Source organism: Eptatretus burgeri, chromosome 6 (assembly GCF_056783735.1).
Source record: "Eptatretus burgeri isolate ZD-2024b chromosome 6, Ebu_testis_v1, whole genome shotgun sequence".
Classification (NCBI taxonomy): domain Eukaryota; kingdom Metazoa; phylum Chordata; class Myxini; order Myxiniformes; family Myxinidae; genus Eptatretus; species Eptatretus burgeri.
The window spans coordinates 4,796,482-4,815,173 of record NC_140966.1 but is presented as its reverse complement, the minus strand read 5'-3'; the positions used below and the strand labels follow the sequence as shown (position 1 = coordinate 4,815,173).

At 42.9% G+C, this 18,692-nt stretch overlaps 1 protein-coding gene across 7 annotated transcripts in view; it reads left to right on the top strand.

The window, feature by feature from the left end:
• Nucleotides 1-18,692, top strand: part of LOC147024157 (uncharacterized) — a 43,821-nt gene that overhangs the window by 13,263 nt on the left and 11,866 nt on the right. For 6 of the 7 annotated variants that reach the window (XM_085883787.1, XM_085883786.1, XM_085883791.1 and 3 more), the window contains exons 4-7: nt 5,614-5,718; nt 7,197-7,304; nt 16,240-16,347; nt 16,463-16,624. In XM_085883787.1, the coding sequence (XP_085739913.1) occupies nt 5,614-5,718; nt 7,197-7,304; nt 16,240-16,347; nt 16,463-16,624 (483 nt within the window). The remainder of the gene's footprint in view (nt 1-5,613; nt 5,719-7,196; nt 7,305-16,239; nt 16,348-16,462; nt 16,625-18,692) is intronic. The other variant, XM_085883785.1, reaches the window with a different exon arrangement.

The window sequence follows — 18,692 nt, the reverse complement described above, 5'->3', positions numbered from 1 at the left end:
ATCTGTGGAAAGGAGAGGGATGGGGCGGGGTACACGGGGTAAACAAGATGGACACTCCAGGTACTTTCAGGTCCTTACATGACAGGGTCTTTCAGGAAGGAAAGCAAGGGAATTTTGAAGGAGGTGGGTTTCGGGTGGATTGACAGGGATAGAAAATATTGTGGTTTTGGATGGGGAAAGATAGATGGTGGTGAACAGCTGTTTTGAAGATCTGGAGGGAGAGTGGGATTGAAGAGTGTGGGAGTTTGTTCCAAAGGCAGGCAAGAAGAGGAATGAAAGAGTGAAGGTGAGCAGTGATTCTTGTTTTTGGTAGTTGATTCGAGATTTTGCAAAATTTAAAAATTAGTGTGTAAAGGTAGACACATTACAAAATGGAAAGATGATGTTGAACTCTGACGAGACATACCTCGGCACGTTATGATCGTGGCACACAAATACGGTACGCCTAATGCTGTTCACTTCATGAAATTACTTTGAAACGTTACTCCCTTTAACCCCTATCCATTCCCGCAACAGTATATATCTATCTATAATTCCAGCAGTGTGTGTGTGTGTGTGTGTGTCTGTGTCTGTGTCTGTGTCTGTGTCTGTGTCTGTGTCTGTGTCTGTGTCTGTGTCTGTGTCTGTGTCTGTGTCTGTGTGTGTGTGTGTGTGTGTGTGTGTGTGTGTGTGTGTGTGTGTGTCTGTGTGTGTGTGTCTGTGTGTGTGTGTCTGTCACTGTGTGTCAGTGTGTGTTACTGTGTGTGTGTCACTGTGTGTGTGTCTGTGTGTGTGTCTGTGTGTGTGTCTGTGTGCGTGTGTGTGTGTGTGCGTGTGTGTGTGTCTGTGTCTGTGTCTGTGTCTGTGTCTGTGTCTGTGTCTGTGTCTGTGTCTGTGTCTGTGTCTGTGTTTGTGCCTGTGTCTGTGCCTGTGTCTGTGTCTGTGTCTGTGTCTGTGTCTGTGTCTGTGTCTGTGTCTGTCTCTGTGTCTGTGTCTGTGTCTGTGTCTGTGTCTGTGTCTGTGTGTCTGTGTCTGTGTCTGTGTCTGTGTCTGTGTCTGTGTCTGTGTCTGTGTCTGTGTCTGTGTCTGTGTCTGTGTCTGTGTCTGTGTGTGTGTCTGTGTGTCTGTGTGTCTGTGTGTCTGTGTGTCTGTGTGTCTGTGTGTCTGTGTGTCTGTGTGTCTGTGTGTCTGTGTGTCTGTGTGTCTGTGTGTGTGTCTGTGTGTGTCTGTGTGTGTGTCTGTGTGTGTCTGTGTGTGTCTGTGTGTGTCTGCGTGTGTCTCTGTGTGTCTGTGTGTGTCTGTGTGTGTCTGTGTGTGTCTGTGTGTGTCTGTGTGTCTCTGTGTGTCTGTGTGTGTCTGTGTGTGTCTGTGTGTGTCCGCTGTTTCTCGACAACCTCTGGTCCGATCTAATTGAAACTTGCCAGGGATATTGCTTGGGACCTGAGGATGTGCCTTTTCTAGGTTTGATATTAATCGGACAAGTGCTTCCCAAGTTATGGCCATTTATTTACCAAACCAATGGGAAGACACGTTGCGTGGGCGTGGCCGATGGGGAAGGGAAGAACAGCCGCGTTCCCCATTACGGGTTACAACGTACGGGCTTCCTGATAATGATGACTTCGTGTATTCTAATAATTTCTCGATTTCTTATGCGCATTTATAGATAAACACAATGGCCCAAGTTATGATCGTTTTCATATTAGACGGTGTATAAATTTTGGTAACATCAGAGTGCTGGTATGCTCCGAACCAGGAAGTAATTTTTTTCTCTCTCTTCTCTTCTCTTTTTGTTTTTCCTTGCCACGACATTGCGAAAAGGTAAAATACGTTGGCGCTAATTGAATAATTGGGTATTAAAAATAAATTGCGAATAATCGTAACTGCGAATAATATCGAACTTCCGGGTCACGCACGTACGGGCACGTGAGAGCGAAGAAACGGCCTGTGTGGTTTATTTATTTATTTATTATTATTATTATTTTTTTATTATTTTTATTTTTTTTACGGGCACGTACTAGTTGTGTTAATTTGAATTGAAACCATTTGCTATGGCCTGGCAGGATGGCCTAGACTCCTTGAGGTATACACTCATTTGTGTTGTCTTCCTCGAGTTGGAATCTTGGCCCAGCTATAAACTGTCATCCCAGTGTTTCACAGGCAGGGTGATTCGTCCATGTATGTTCCTTCCCCTCCGATGGATGTTAAACTGAAGTCCCATCTGCCAGCAATGATTGGTGGCCATTAAAGATCCCACAGTGTCCTTCAGGTGGAATAGGCGAGCTATTGCCAGCAACATGAACAAATTCCAAATCAGGGCACACTGAATTAGCAGCATAGTTGCACCCTCAGCAAATGATGCTACCCACAGATGTGTGCATATGAAAGAAGACCATTTGTTATTTTCTAATTTGTGGAAAATGAAACGTGGGTATTTACTTCATTCATTTTAATGATTTGATGGAAATGAACATTCAAATGTATATTCCATTAAGATTAGGAGCTTCATTTGCATTTAAAGTTTACTGCTGAGATTTTTAAATTTTTTTTTTTTGCTTGCTTGCTTGTTTGTTTGTTTTTCTTAACCTCTATTCTTATAAAATCCCATCAAAAATGACAGGTTGGAGTTAATTTTTATTTGAAATATTCAAGGAGATTAGGAGATGCGATGTTTCGTAGTAAAGGGGAAGCGTTATTGTAAAAAGGTACCCTTAAAAAAAAAAAATTAATTCATTGATTTTGGTATACCATGCTGAGGCTCGTATAAGAACTAACATCCAGAACATTTAACAAGGCTGGAGACTAGGGGTGGGAGAGGGAACACAAAACAGTGGGGAACAGAGACATGAGATCTGTGGAAGGGAGAGGGATGAGGTGGGATATATGGGGAAAACAAGATGGTACTACAGGGAATTTGAAGAAGGTGAGTTTGGGGTACATTAACGGGGGGGGGGGGGGTAGAAAAGATTAAAATTTTGGATGGGGAAGATGAGATGGTGGTGAAGAGCTGTTTTGAAGACCTGAAGGGAGGAGTTGGAATGAAGAGATTGTGGGAGTTTGTTCCAGAGGTGGGAAAAAGAGGAATGAAAGGTTGAAGGTGAGAAGTGATTCTTGATTTTGGCAATTTCACCAGAAGGGGGATTTTGGCAGACCTTGAATGCCCTGTGGACTTACAGGGGGAGGGGTGTACAGAGCAGAAGAGAGGGATGGGGGTGGGTTAAGGGGGGAGGGGTGTACAGAGCAGAAGAGAAGGATGGGGGGGTGGGTTAAGGGCGGAGAGGAGATGGTATCAGACAGAAAGACCACCGACCTGCCTGCAGTGAGAAAGTGAGACCCAAAGACTCGGCGTCATTGTGGGAGGTACCGATGATTATAAAAGCCTTGGTTTCAACAGCGTGGTCGTGCTCGGTGTGACGCAGGAGCACCACCCCAGAGGGGAGAGCAGTACTCCATCAGGCTATGGATGAACACTTTGTAAGTGGATAGAAGCTCAGGTGTGCCAAGGAAGGACTTTGCACAACGGAGGATGCCCAATCGGCGACTGGCTTTGGAGGCCAGTTTGGAGATGTGGCTTTCCCAGGAAAGATCGTGGCAGATAGTGAGACCCCAAAAAAGCTTGAATGAAAGGACTTCATGGGGATTGTTGAGAAAGGAGATTGGGGTGGGATGTTTCCAGATGGTCCTTTCAGAGAGACATCGTGAGAGTATGAGATTTGTCAGGATTGAAGGACATGTTCCGAGTGTTTGACCAGCTTGTGATTTAATCCAGGTCTTCAGATCGTGAAGAGGCTGCTGCTTGCTGATTTGAGGAATGAGAGATGGTATGGCAGAGGGTGAAGTCATCAGCAAAGAGATAAAGAGGATTCTTTTAGACAGTCAGAGATCATCAATGAAAATCAGAAAAAGCACAGGGCTGAGAACATTGCCTTGAGGAACTCCAACCTGCACAGGAAGAGAGAGAGAGACAGAGACAGAGACAGAAAGAGAGAGGCACAGACAGACAGAGGCACAGACAGACAGAGACACACAGACAGAGAGAGAGAGAGAGAGAGACAGAGCGCGCCATAAGAGCAACACGATGACTGTGACACGAGTGGAGATTTCCTTGGCTACAATAAGAGGAGTGTTTGGTGAGCAGTGCGGGATGCCAGACTGTATCAAAAGCTCATGATATATTTGGGGAGATCCCACTGATCTCATGTTTGGCATTTGGGACCTTCATCCATTGTTGGGAAAGCAGAAGCAGCATGTCCAGGGAAGAATGACCTGGTCTAAATCCAAATTGATGGTCGGAAATCAAGCCATTGGAGAAGAGGAAGGATTTGATGTCGGAAGCGATGATGGATTCCATGACCTTGCTGATTGGGAGAAGGCTGATTGGTCTGTAGTTGCAGGGATCTGTTTTTGCACCTTTTTTATGCAGAGTGGTAATCTTTGCTGATTTCCAAGCAGATGGCAGATGACCTTGAGCAAATGAGAGGGTGAATAGAACGGCAAGAGCATAGGAGCAGGTTCTCGGACATGTGGGCTGATGCCGTCTGGACCGGTTGCAGAATCTGAGTCGAGGTTTGACAGCAAGCTCTTCATCTTGTCAGGAGAAAAGGATACAGAGTCCAGGAACAGCTGGGTGTGACTGGGTAAAGTGGGTACAGAAAGCGATGGGTTTGGAAGACAAGATTTTGAAGCAAACAGAGTTTCGGCATTCAGCCTTTTCACGTGCAGTGTCAGTTGTGCAGCCATTTGAGGTAAGCGTGGGGATTGAGGGAGAACATACACCAGAAACGGACTTATCCAGACACCACCAGTATTTGGAGGTGAGAGACAGGTTTAAGAGTTCAGACTTGGGATGAGATTGATGTTGTTTTCTGGCTATCCTGAGGATTGACACACATTTGTTCCGAGTTTTATGGAAGGAACTGAAATTGCGTTGATTAGGATTTGCCTTCCATGAGGGGAATGCAAGTTGTTTCAGGAAGACGACAGCCTCTCCACAAGCTGCAGTGTCCCATGGGTGTGAGGAGCGTTGGGCTACTGAAGATGCGATAGGATAAATCTGTGCATGAGTGAGAGCAACTACATGGACAGATGACACCATTTCTTTTTTTTTTATCCTCGTGAGCGTTCTTAAGTCTGAAGCCTCGGCCTCGCGTTAGGTCTGCTTCTCTCGTCCTTATTTGTTGGATTTCCAACTGGCGTAAATGAACACTTGTTTTACTCTGTGCACAAAGCACATCATGTGCATTGAATGTCACCTCCCTGCACCTTGTATTTATTGTTATTTTAAATAAAAAAAACATTTCTGTACACCGCCCTTGAGAATCGTTTTACAAGTCAACATGTACAATTGTAATAGAAGAGATGTGATTACTGTTTTACGGAAAATGTTTTTCGAGTTTTTATTTTTGTTGCATCCTCAAAAATAGACCTTACTAAACAGTCGTGTTAAAATATTGGCCTTTAAAACCCTACTCAAATCGTCCTTTTGAAGGGGGACATACAAATACAGAAATGCACACTGTTTAATATGTACAGATATGATGTTTTCTGAGTTGTATGAAAAGACTTGAGGCATGTGTTGAAGTTCATTCTGTGATGAAAGCTCAAACGTTTCTCCAATTTCTTCCCGACAAACCCAAGATGGCCATTTGATGGAGTTCCCACCTTCAACAGAATGCGAGTTGCCAGTTGAGACGCTTCCTCCGCACCCCTCCCTCAGAGTGAAGACCGAGGGCTTGATTGGGGGTGCGTTTTATTTATTTATCGGTATCAATCCTTTCAGGCCGGATAACCTATTGTTTTTCTTCTGTTTATTCTTATTTTTAGTCCCCTGGCAATTTTCGGGTATTTTTTGCTTTTAAATTCATTTTCTCAGCAACCGCTTGTCCGATTGATACAATTTTCACCGTAATATGTGCCTTTTTTCATATTTTTACGTGATAATTATGACAGTCACGTGGTATGGGCGCCATCTTTGAAAAATCGAAAAACTTTGGATGTCTTCTCTGGAACCGCTCGCTGGAAAAATTTAAACATTGCTCATTGTCGATCTCTGCAAGGGTAATAAGGGTTGTTAACCGTGACATCATCAGTGAAGTATCCCGGTGAAAATTCGACACGTAGAATGCTGCGACACGTGAAGTGGTATCCCAGTGAAAATTCGACACGAAGGTTAAATTTGAAAATTCTTGAGCATCATCTGTGCAACAACTCACGGGAGGGAAAAATATATATTATGACCATTTCATGTGGTTCGGCAGCCATTTTTTCTTCTTTTTTTTTTTTTTTTACTTTTAACTTAAAAAAGTCTTTCTCCGTAACGGCTGAACAGATTGAGGCAAAACTTTACACAAGTTCCCCAAGACATGGTTGTACAAGTTTGTTGATGACTAATGGATTGGTCACATGGTTTGGTGGCCATATTGGATTTACCCAAAAATCTTCTCCAGAACAGCTGGACATATTGAGGTGGAACTTCACACGCACACCTTCCTCAAGACTTGGAGATACAAGTTTGTTGATGAATAATTGAGAGTTTACATGATTTGGCAGCCATATTAGATTGAAAATATTAAATAATGTTTTCTCTGGAAACATTTATCCTATCGAAGCAAAACTTCCCGAGTGTATTGGTCCAAGGTTATGACAAAACTTGGTGGAAGAGTTGGTTCGGTGACAAGAACAAGCCGATTCGACTTTGGTTTAAGTCCGGATCCAGATCCGGCCGATCAGTGGGATACAAAATGTAAACTGTTCATCCTGGTGGAGGTATGCACTCTGCCAAGTTCTGTTCTCGTTTCTGCTGTGCTTTCAAAATCTTCAGACCTATGTGGCAAAAATTGTCTTGTGAGCAATGTGAAGTATTTTAACATAATCGGTGAAGTGTTATTTGTAAAAAATAATTTAAATAGCCTTATTTTGTGAATATAAATGTGCTTGATAGATATCTGTCAAAGTGTTATTCATATAATGAAAAGTATTTTGATTTGTATTGCATATTTAACATGCTGGGCCTTGTGTTGATGTTGTAGTAGTAGTAGTAGTAGTAGTGGATTGTATAGGTGCGGTCCGCATAACACATGGGGTCCACATACAAAGCCATCATTGGTGGATAGGTTGAAAACCCCAGCTTTTGCACCTGCAGTTTCCACAGGATTTTCACCTTATCTCAAGACATTTACTGATCAATAATGAACAACTGAACTGATGTCTTCCCATTGCAGATGTTAACCCGTGGGAAGATGGTGTTGAAATGGAGGATGACCAAGGTTGCTCGAAGAGCAAACAATTCCAGAGAACCATGAAGGTGGAAGGGACAATGCACTGTGCAGGTGCTCTTCTAGCGTATAGTTGTTTATCCCACGCCCACAAAGTGAAAAGTGGGATGAAGCAATTGGTTTACTTTGTCCACAAGTGTAAATTTATGATAGAGGAACAACTTGATTTCAATTGAATGTTATATTTTGAACATGAACTTGTAATTTCGCAATACTTTGACTCTGAATTTGTCCTGATCATACATCCGCAGAAAGGAGTGAGATAAAAACATTTGTGTGGCAGTCAAACAAAATTGAAAGTATTCGAAATGGGAAACTTACTGTTAGTGACATCTTAAAGGACCCAAACAACAGGCATGAACAACTAATGTAACCTGTTGATCTATGGCATGAAACTTCCGGAATTTTTTTCTCTCACTTTTAAAGTGTTTTTATTTCGATTGAATTGTAAACTTCAACACTGCAGAACACGAATCGCCTTTTTATCCCACACTTTTTGAAAAAATTGGAGGATATTTTAACCAGCTCAGCATATCTTTCTGTCTGCCTGTATCTGTCCGTCTGTCTGTCCATCGTGCTTGCGCTTTTTAAGCGGTTGTGCAGAAATTCACTAAACTTGGTAGTTACGATCACCACATGACAAGAAGGTGCGATAGCAGTGTCATTTTTGGCCGCAACCCGTGAGGCAGGGTCAAAAGGTCCAACACCAAAAATGCAATGACGGGCACACTTTTAAAACGGTTTAAAATTAAACTTTGTATATGCAATTAACATTTAAGCCTGGTGTTGGCTTCATGATTAGGGTGGTGGCTTGGATCCTCGGGGTCCTGAGTTCGAGCCCCGCTGGCCACTGAATTAACATCAGGGGGGTTGACTCAGCCTGTCATCCTTCCGAGGTCGGTGAAATGAGCACCAGTATACTGGTAATTATCCCTGTGTGTTGAAGGCGATAAAAGGGTTGGCGTCAGGAAGGGCATCCGGCCGTAAAAACCTTGCCACAAGAATGGGTACCATGATTGGAGCCTGTAAAAAGCTGACCCTGCTCAGGGAAAAAGGCTTTAAAATGGTGTGATATGCAATTAACATTTGGGGATGCATGAAATGTATAACAATTTTTTATTATTTTTCTTGTTGTTGATATGACTCCAGGGTTCACGTCTCATGAGGTGGGGAATTGGGATCACAGGGGTCAAAACGGAAGAAAAAAACGTTTTCCTCAAAATTTGATATCGGATCGTTCCTGATGGAACTTTGTGCCATCTTTCAACTTTGCTTTCGGTGGGAAGCATGGGTGCTTGTGATTGACTTTCCTGCAGTTGGCACTTTCAAAAACCTTTCGTTTTTGCAGTACTTGGACAAAATAATAATAATAAACGAGAGAGTTTGTAGGTGTTCTATGAACTCTCTAGTTTATTTATATTTAAATAAGCTGTGCTTGAAATTATTATTATTATTTTAATTTTTGGAAGGGGCTCTGAATATTAGAACACTTTGCTCTTACAACAATCGACTGGCCAAAACCCTGAAATATACTTTTACTTTTGATGGCATTTTTTTGTTAAAAGTGGTCAACCATGCCAAAAAGCATCACCATGGTCCAAGGTTTCATATTTTGAGATTGAGGTAAAATTTCAATTTTCTTCAAAAAATTATATCCTTTGTGTTTGCTTTCAAAAACCAGAGATGGAGATTTAAAAAAAAACCCAAAAACGTATTGACCAATTAATGAGTTCTGTGCTGTCAAGATTGAAAATAATAGCAAATTGTAAATAAAAATCTTGTCAGAAAATGCAAATATCTCTTCCACCATTTGACTGTCAAAATACTTGCCAAGTGATTGCTCCTAAGCTTTGTGATGCACAAAAGAAATACTTAAAAGGTTAAGTTAATAGTAATTATTACATAAAATGATTCTACTCGCTGTCCCACTCTTATTTATCCATTATACAGAGGTTTCCATATGTTTGTCATCAGAAAAGCATTCTGTGATTATACTATAGGGGATTGAGGTACCATTCCAAGATGCTGATTCGTTTCTTCACCCATTTCATCCAGACGGGGTGCAATGCTATTATGCATAATCACCACGATTATGTGAATTACTCCCATGATCATTTTTTATAAGGTATTTTTGTAGAAGATAGCCATGTACAAAAGCTTGCAATTGCTGGGATCAGATGTCTGCCAGGCATGAGAGTCTGCGTATGTCAGAAATACGGAAATTGCGTCCATTGTTGGATTTTTCTATTGCCATTCCCTCCTGTATGAACTTCACGGAAAACACCAGGCTGGTGTTGGCTTAGTGGTTAGGGTGGCGGCTTGGGATCCTTGGGTCTTGAGTTCAAGCCCCGTTGGCTGCTGAATTAATACACCAGGGGGTTGACTCAGCCTGTCATCCTTCCGAGGTCAGCGAAATGGGTACCAGTGTGTGCTGGTAGAGGGGCACTGCATCAGCAACAGTCTCGCTTCCAAGAAATGATAGCTGCCCCGGCAGCCAAGCTGCCATACGCAAGAAGAAGAAGACTGAAAACACCAAAGTGCCGTCTTTACATTGCTTGCAGTGAAGACTCAAATCTGCTGCACTCGAGCACAAAATCTGAAGATGTTTGTTCAACACAGTGGTTTATGACCACATCGATACGAAACAAATAAATCTTAAGGAACTTTTATGGAGGAGAAGGACATTTAGCCCATCATGCCTGTGCTGCACCACCTCAACATTAAATAAATCTGTCAGGTTCTTGACTCGGTTTCACTGGGGGAGGAGTGGTTGTGAGAAAAGTGTGGCAGGCGTGGGGACCAGTGTTATAAATGCAAATAAAATCGATATTTGAAAACTCATTTGTTTATCAAGTCTTGCAACTTTCCCATGTACAAATCACACATGGCATTGTCTATATTTACTAACCCCTGCTGGAGGGGTGGTTAGAATTGTCAATTCCATTGATGTCTTTTTGAGAAAATTAAGGCCTGGTCACACCTTGACGTTTTAGCCAGCGATGGCAACGTATTAAAATTTATGTAAAACGCTGGCTTGCGTTGAACTTTTGATGTTTTTTTTAAAGATTCGGACGTATTCATAGCGACTTGGTCTTATGTATAACGCATTGGTAACTACACAGAACGTTTCGTTGTGTTATAGATAACTTTATACCAACGAATGCTGAACCTGTTGTCGGCCTACACAACCGATGCCCAACGATAGTCTAACTTAGGCATAGCGCGTTGCACACATCGCCGACGATGTCGTGACGTAGCCTATTAAAAGGCTGACGCACAACGATTCAAATCATAACTGCCGTAGAAATGGAAGGGTCAAAATCGCGGTCACACCTTGGCGATCTTGCCAGCGTATGCCGACGTTACAAGAAGTGTGTCTAAAACGTTGGGGCACGTCGAATACGGTATGGGTAAGTTTGGTATGCGCGAGTAGAACGCTAAATACGCTATCATAAGTCGTAGTAAGTAGAGTACGTCAAGAAATTTTGAACATGTTCAAAATTTTAGGACGTACTCGGCGTATGACACACGTTCCGCATGCGATGGGGATAAGTTTTACACACGATATGTGGACGCTTACACACGTCCACAAAGGCTACTCGTAAGTCGAAACACGTCGCGGTAATGTCTTTTTTACGCGAAACTTATTTCTAACTTGTGTTTGACGTGCTTTGAACCAATTCTTTACGTATTCCCAACACACATCGACGTATGTCGACGTATTCCAATGACGTCTTCCGGTCGACAAAAAAAAATAAATGAACGTGTTTCTAGCTTACAACTGCCATATAAAGACGTGTTCCCAGCGGTTTTGGGAATTGGTATATAAAAATGGTGTTCATAAAAGGGGAACCCAACAGTGTTTTCGAGTTCCTTTTTGAGTTGATGTCCATGTCAGCAGTATCAGTATTAGTATTAGTATTAGTATTAGTTTGTTCATGTTGGCAGTAGTAGGTGGGTGTGAGGGGGAGGGTGTGGGTTATGATGGATCGTCCTTGCGTCCACGTGTCCACGGGTAGGTTCATAGGCTGCCACTCAACGATTTAAATGGCTGCATCTCCACTATTGAAAGTAGACGCTTGCGCTCAACAATTTGAATTTTTTACACTCAACGACTTTTAAACGGTACCACTCAGCTAGTTTCATTGTTTACAATGAACGATTTAAATTGGTCACTCGCCTTTTTTTTTTTTTTTTTTTTTTTTTTTTTTTTTTTTTTGACGCTGGGGTTTGGAAATTTGAAGCGTTTCTTCTGAACGTGTTAAAACGCTCAAACTCGACTATTTTAAATAGACGCTGCCGTCTATTTTAAATAGACGCTGCCGATGGACAATTGGAATCATAGCCAAGCTAGACATCGAAGTGAACATCCTCGTCATGCCGAAGAAAAGTTTGAAGAATGCTGCAAATAAGTGTCCTGGCCGTGGCCGTGGATGCTGACGCAAGGACGATCCATTATACCGACGTCTTTCAGCCTATGAGTAACTTAAAAGTAACGTCTGTCGATGTGTGCCAACGATCGCGTAACGTGCCAACAACACGTTAATCATAGGTTAGAAATAAGTTTTGGGTACGCTAAACATTACCTCGGCGTGTCTCAACTTATGATTAACTTACAAGTAGCATGTGTTGACGTCTGTCAACGATCGCAGACCGTGCATACAACTTGTGGCCAGCGTAGCGGAACGTGCGAGTCATATGCCGGCATACGTCGTGAAATTTCAAGCATGAAAAAATTTGAGGACAACCTAAAAGTACAACGTTTAAAGCCAACGTACAACGACGTATGGCAACGTACTACGACGTATGCCAGCGAGCTCTCAATGTTATCAAAACTTACCCATAACGTATTCAACGTGTGCCAGCGTTTTAGAAAAAAAATTCAAAAATCGGCATACGTTGGCTAAAACGTCAAGGTGTGACCGGGCCTTTACCAATTTTAACCTCCCCGGGGATTTGCCATTGAAGCTGTGCCAAAATTTCTCACATGCTAAATGTACAATGTCTATTATATGATACAGTGACAGCTTATTATAAGAAGGCACAGAACAATGAAAACTGAGAATCCTGGGACAAAAGATAAACGGACATGAAATTGGGTGGAGAAATAAATAAATAATAAAGTACACCTGCAATCTGATATAACGAAAAGCCAGTTAATATTGGAAATGTAATCTAATCAAAATGACCACGGGCGGACAACAGGGGTACCACGTGAGGTCTTTTGGGCAGACATTATGGCATTAACGAGTCTCGCATCCACCAAATGTGCAGAAAGCATAAGGAGGTAGTGTATGCTCTGGTTTACACTGGGGTGAGGTTTAACTGCTCCATTACATGACCTTCAGTTTAAAGGGGTGGTGTCTGCTCTGGTTTACACTGAAGCGAAGGTGATTTGGGTAAACCGCTCCGTTACATGATGTGTGACGCATTCGACTCCCCCCCCCCCCTTATAAAACGCTTGTGTTAAAAGTCTTGCAAAAAGGGCATGTGGTATTGGGTATTCATTTATTTTATGATAACAAAATGTACCAACTCACTGAAAATAATCTTCCATGCAATGGATGTTCAGATGAAATTTTTTTTATATTCTTCCCCAAATATCACTTTTATTTGCATCATTTTTTGTTACCATTTGGACAATCACCCCCAAGATGCATATTTTGACCTCAATTTTTTCAAACTTCTGGGAGGGGGCATCATACAGCTGTGAGGTGACTTGTAAACTGGATGAAACTATGATTGTCCTAATGGTGGTGGTGTCTGCTGGGACATTCAAGAGGAGACCCTACTGTTGTCTCTGGAAGATCTCCTGTGCTTAGTCTCTTTCAACATTGACAATGGGGGAACTTCTTCATCACTGACACTGTCCACCTGAGCCATGATCCAGGCATTATTTATTACTCGCCGAAACCCCGTCACAGACGGATTCCGTTTCATGAGCCCAATATGACAACCAGTGGCGGCTCTTGTAAGAGCCGGATCCCAGTCGATGTACTCCATGGCCTTACCTAATGAGGCCTACAAAACGTCCTTGTACATGACATTTTTGGTGTACACTACTCCTTGTGAAGAAGTCCCCTGATTTGTGCACGTGTCTACTTTGACATACACCGTGTCAAAACTTCTCAGGTCACAGTACTGCGAAGAGCGTGATGCGACCGTTAGGAGGAGCACAAAATTGGTCTTTCAGTATTAATATATAGATGCTTCAGAGTTGAAGGTTGACTATTGCTACTATGTGCAATGCACTTACAGGTCCGAAGTTTCTTTCAGTCCAGGTCACAGTACCGAGAAAAACGTGACGCGACCGCTAGGAGGCGCACAAAATTGGTCCTTCAGTATTAATATATAGATTTTGGCCTCATTTCTGCATTAACTTGTATAAAACCATTCCTCTTTTTTTGATCAGTGATGCATTGTGAAATATCGGCTTTATCCCCATGTTCAAATTGGCTATTGTGCCACATAAACATAATACAGCACCTCGATGATCTCTGTTCTTAAAGCCTTGTCTCGACCATAGCTGAGTAACACAGCTGGTCGTGGTGGTGGATCTCCTTGCCGTGCATTCCACGAACAGCAACGGAAGGTGCCCTGGCCACCTATATCGTATCCATAAGCACATCTCGGTTGTCTGCTGATCCTCGTATACATCTCCCCCATTCATAAGCAACCAAATCGGGCACATACATGTTCCCATTTGCTTCATATTTTTGAAGAACATAATTAGTTATTGGTTGTATCCATTCTACTTATGGTGTCCATATCAATTGTATCACCGGAAGCATGGGACAAGTCCACCAATTTCTCTGGTATCATTGCCTGATGTATTGTCATTCCCAAACTAACATGTTTTGTTGTCAACTTCCTTCCCTTCGATACTGAGAACATTATATCCTGTGCAACATATAGTATCCTGTCAATTTGCAGCTTCATCGTCTTTCATCATTTCTTCATTATCCAGAATGGCCATTCCACCAATTAAATCTGAGACAGAGCTATCTGGCATGACAGCTGCTACAGATTCATATGTGATGCATGTCCAATCGAGGTCTCTCCGCACATGGTGCCGAATGAAAACTACACTGGAGGTAGTTTCTTTTGATGGATGGCAAGATTTCACACCATCAGCTAAATCGTCCTTTTCATCTTCCTCACGAGCCTTTGTCAAGAAATCGGAAATCACAAACTGGGATTCATCACTCTGGTATAGAAGTGGTGGTGCTTGCGGTTATAGTGGGTGAAAAAAAAAAAAAAAACTTGTGTGATTTCTCAAATCTTGTTGCAATGCATTGAAGAACATTTTTATTCTGGAAATGAAGCTCTCTGGCACAACTGTTTGGTTTTCCTCTGTGATTGTCAGATGCATGTCCAATACATTTCCCATATCAGAGACATGACCCAATGTAAGACCATCTAGAAATTTTATGGCAGAGTTCTTGAATATCGAAATCTGTACAATGTTGTTCTTCACCTTCCTTTCAAACTCAACTAGGCATTGGATGTGATTTTTGCCTTCTGCGGCAATAAGGTCAATTGCATCAGCTGTCCGAACTAGCATAACAAAATTGTACTGGGGAAGGTGATGGATCCTTTTAGATATGTTCATAGTCATGAGGTTATGTAAGGTCGGTTTGTGCTTTTGTTGACAAAACATACAAAGGGCCTGATTAATTGGCAATAACTTGCGTCCCTGGCTTTAGTTCAGAGTCCATTGTCTGGTCATCGTTTCCACTGATTGTTCCAACAGAAGCCCTGCTATTCCTTTGTTGACCTTTCTCCGCAACCTGGTCAAATGGCTCTCTGAGGAAAAGTTTATATCGCAGCTATTGTGCCATTTCATCTCCCAATCCCTCCAGTCATGGTCTGAAATATTCTCGAGTCGATTTAGAATAGACAAAGAAGCTCGATCACCAAGCCTTTCTTGTTCAGCCACAGCATCCCTTCTGTGTTTCTTTCCATCCTCGGAGCCGACACGGAGTTGATCACCCACTCTCTTGATTTCTTGGCAGGTGAGACATCATAACTAATCGATGTTGGAAGAGGAGTCTCGTTTTTGCTTTAACATGGTAACTGGAGGGATAATGCCATCGGCCATGTTCGACATCTGCAGAAGTAAAGCGCCACCACCTGAAACCACCACGATTGCGTCAAATTGATCCGTACTTTTGGTCAAATTCAATCATGCATGTTAAAGATGCAGATTAAATGTATATAATGGCAGGGGGCTGCAAACATTCTGACACAGACTGACAAGAAGTGTACATAAGTGCTGCGTGCATCGAAGGCAAGTTTAACCCTTTGAGTGCCGAATACTATGGGCCAAACCTTTCAAAACATTTTCTTGCGTCAAATTTGAGATCATGTCGGTTGGGAAGTATTTTGTGTGTCAAAAGGTTGAAGATGTATTTGCATTTTTCATCAGAATTTTATTCATGATTTCCCATTCTTTTTCAATCTTTACAGCACCATAACTCATTGGTCAATATTTTGTCTCCATCTCTGGTTTTTGTAAGCGTAGAGATGGGAGATCATTTTTGAAGAAAATTTAAGTTTGACCTTGAAGGTCAAATGCCGCGATGCCAACTGGGTCAATCTTGGACCATGGTCATAATTTTTAGCAGGGTTGATAACTTTTAACAAAAAAATGCCATCAGGACTTTTCGAAGCATATTTCTGGAAGTCGGCCAGTCAAGTACAAGCATGGGTGGTGGCTTAATGGTAATGGTGGCTGGGTAAAGATAATAAGGTCCTGAATTCAAGCTCCTGTCATTCTATAAGTATCACCAGCTGGGTTTACTCAGCCTGTCATCCTTCTGAGGTCTGCAAAATGAGTACCAGATTTGAGAATCAATGAGCCAATTGAGTATCCTGTGTCGGAATGGCAACCCGTCCAGGATTGTGCCCCCAAGCCAATGAAACTGCTTCGGCAGCCGATGCACCTGATGGTGCGAAAAGGATGTTTTTGTTTGTTTTGCTCTCACAGACTCTGTGAAAGATTTAGTTGATGGGAAGCATGCTGACGGGGAGGAAAGTGAGGAAATTCATCCAAGTGACTGGTTCCCCGCAGAACCACCTGATACATTTTGCTCAGGTAAAACCTGCATGTTTGTTGTGTTTAACTCAAAATGCACGATTTTGTGGTACTTATGCAGTAATATTCTGCTGTCATGTATAGCTTTAAATGAGTGTGATGGCACTGTATGCAGCAGAGACGGTGGGAGGAGGCCATACAGCAGACGTTAGACCGTGTGAGGTGACTTCCCGAGTGGATGGAGATGGTGCAAGACAAGGGGAGGATTGGCGCAAGCTGGCTCTGGGATCCAACTTACCGCCGCCACTGCTTCCTCTCCAGCCGCCGGGCTTTGCAGGTGAACGTGGTGGCTTCCTGTGCCAATGGTGCGGTCAGGGCTTTTCACAGAAGCGGTACCTGCAGATCCATCAGCGGACGCACACCGGTGAGCGGCCATTTGCCTGCGAAGACTGCGGCAAGAGGTTTCGACAGTCCTCAGATCTGGTCCGGCACAGACGCACACACACCGGCGAGAGGCCATACCGGTGCCCAGAGTGCGACCGCTGGTTCAGGCTAAAACATCATCTCCGCGATCATCGAAGGACGCACTCGGGTGTAAAGCTTGCCTATGAGTAAGCCACATTGCCCATCTCTTTGTATTCGCATTGGAAGAAGACGCAAAATTATACTTTGACAGAGGTGGAAAGAGCTTTTGATCTTTATATTATCAAGTCTTAAATATGTCAGTACATAAAGTATTGTGTAATTTATTCAGTGATCTTGGACAAAGATATTTTCTAATTCACTCCAGAATTTTCAACGACAAATACGATTTGTGCGTTTTAATATAGCATATTAAAAAAAAAATGCTAAAGGTCTGCCATGTTTGGTTTCAGTTATTTCTTATTACTAGCTTACTGACGTGCTGATGTCCCCCTCCCCCCACAGTTACGGACGGACATGTCTCATGGTATACGATACACTACATGGCCAAAAGTATGTGGACACCTGCTTGTACCTCTCATTCCAAAATCATGGGCATTAATATGGAGTTGGTCCCTCTTTTGCTGCTATAAAGGCCTCCACTCTTCTGGGAAGGCTTTCCACGAGATGTTGGAACATTGCTGCCGGGATTTGCTTACATGCAGCCACGAGCATGAGTGAGGTCGGGCACTGATGTTGGGCAATGAGATCTGGCTCGCAGTCGGCATTCCAATTCATCCCAAAGGTGTTCGATGGGGTTGAGGTAAGGGCTCTATCCAGGCCAGTCAAGTTCTTGCACACTGATCTCGACAAACTATTTCTGTATAGATCTTACTTTGTGCACTGGAGCATTGTCTTGCTGAAGCAGGAAAGGGCCTTCCCCAAACTGTTGCTACAAAATTGGAAGCATAGATTCTTCGAGAATGTCATTGTATGCTGTCATGTTAAGATTTCCCTTCACTGGAACTAAGGGGCTGAGGCCGAACCATGAAAAACTCCCCAGACCATTATTCATCCTCCACCAAACTTTACAGTTGGTACTATGTATTCGGGCAGGGAATGTTCTGGCATCCGTCAGACTGCCAGATTGTGAAGCGCAATTCATCACTTCAGAGAACGAGTTTCCACCGCTGCGGAGTCCAATGGCGGTGAGCTTTACACCACTCCAGCCAGCGCTTGGCATTGCGCATGGTGATCTTAGGCTTGTGTGCGGCTGCTCAGCCATGGAAACACATTTGATGAAGCTCTCAACGAACAGTTCTATTGATGACGTTGCTTCCAGCGTCAGTTTGGAACTCGGTAGTGAGTGTTGCAACTGACGACAGACGATTTTTCTGTACTACGTGCTTCAGCACTCTGTGGTCCTGTTCTGTGAGCTTGTGTGGCCTACCACTTTGTGGCTGAGCTGTTGTTGCTCCCAGATGTTTCCACTTCACAATAACAGCACTTGCAGTTGACCAGGGCAGCTCCAGCAGGGCAGAAATTTGACAAACTGACTTGTTGGAAAGGTGGCATCCTATGACGGTGCCACGTTGAAAATCACTGAGCTCTTCAGTATGGCTCATTCCACTGCTGATGTTTTTCTATGGAGATTGCATGACCGTGTGCTTGATTTTATACACCTGTCAGCAATGGGTGTGGCTGAAATATCCAAATCCACTAATTAGAAGGGATGTCCGCATACTTTTGGCCATGTCGTGTATGTAATAGTCATGTATTTCATCGTGTTTTTGGCCCCATCTCTCAATTGTGAAGAATCACGAAAATTCTCTGATCCGGATCTTCACCAAAATCGAATCGATTCGTCATCACACACCCAACCTGTCCACCAAGCTTTGTCTGAATCTGTCCATACCTTTTTGAAATATCCTGCTCGCAAGCAGAGGTGAATACAGTGGCCTGTAAAAGTATTCACCCTCTTCCAATAATGCCACATTTAGATG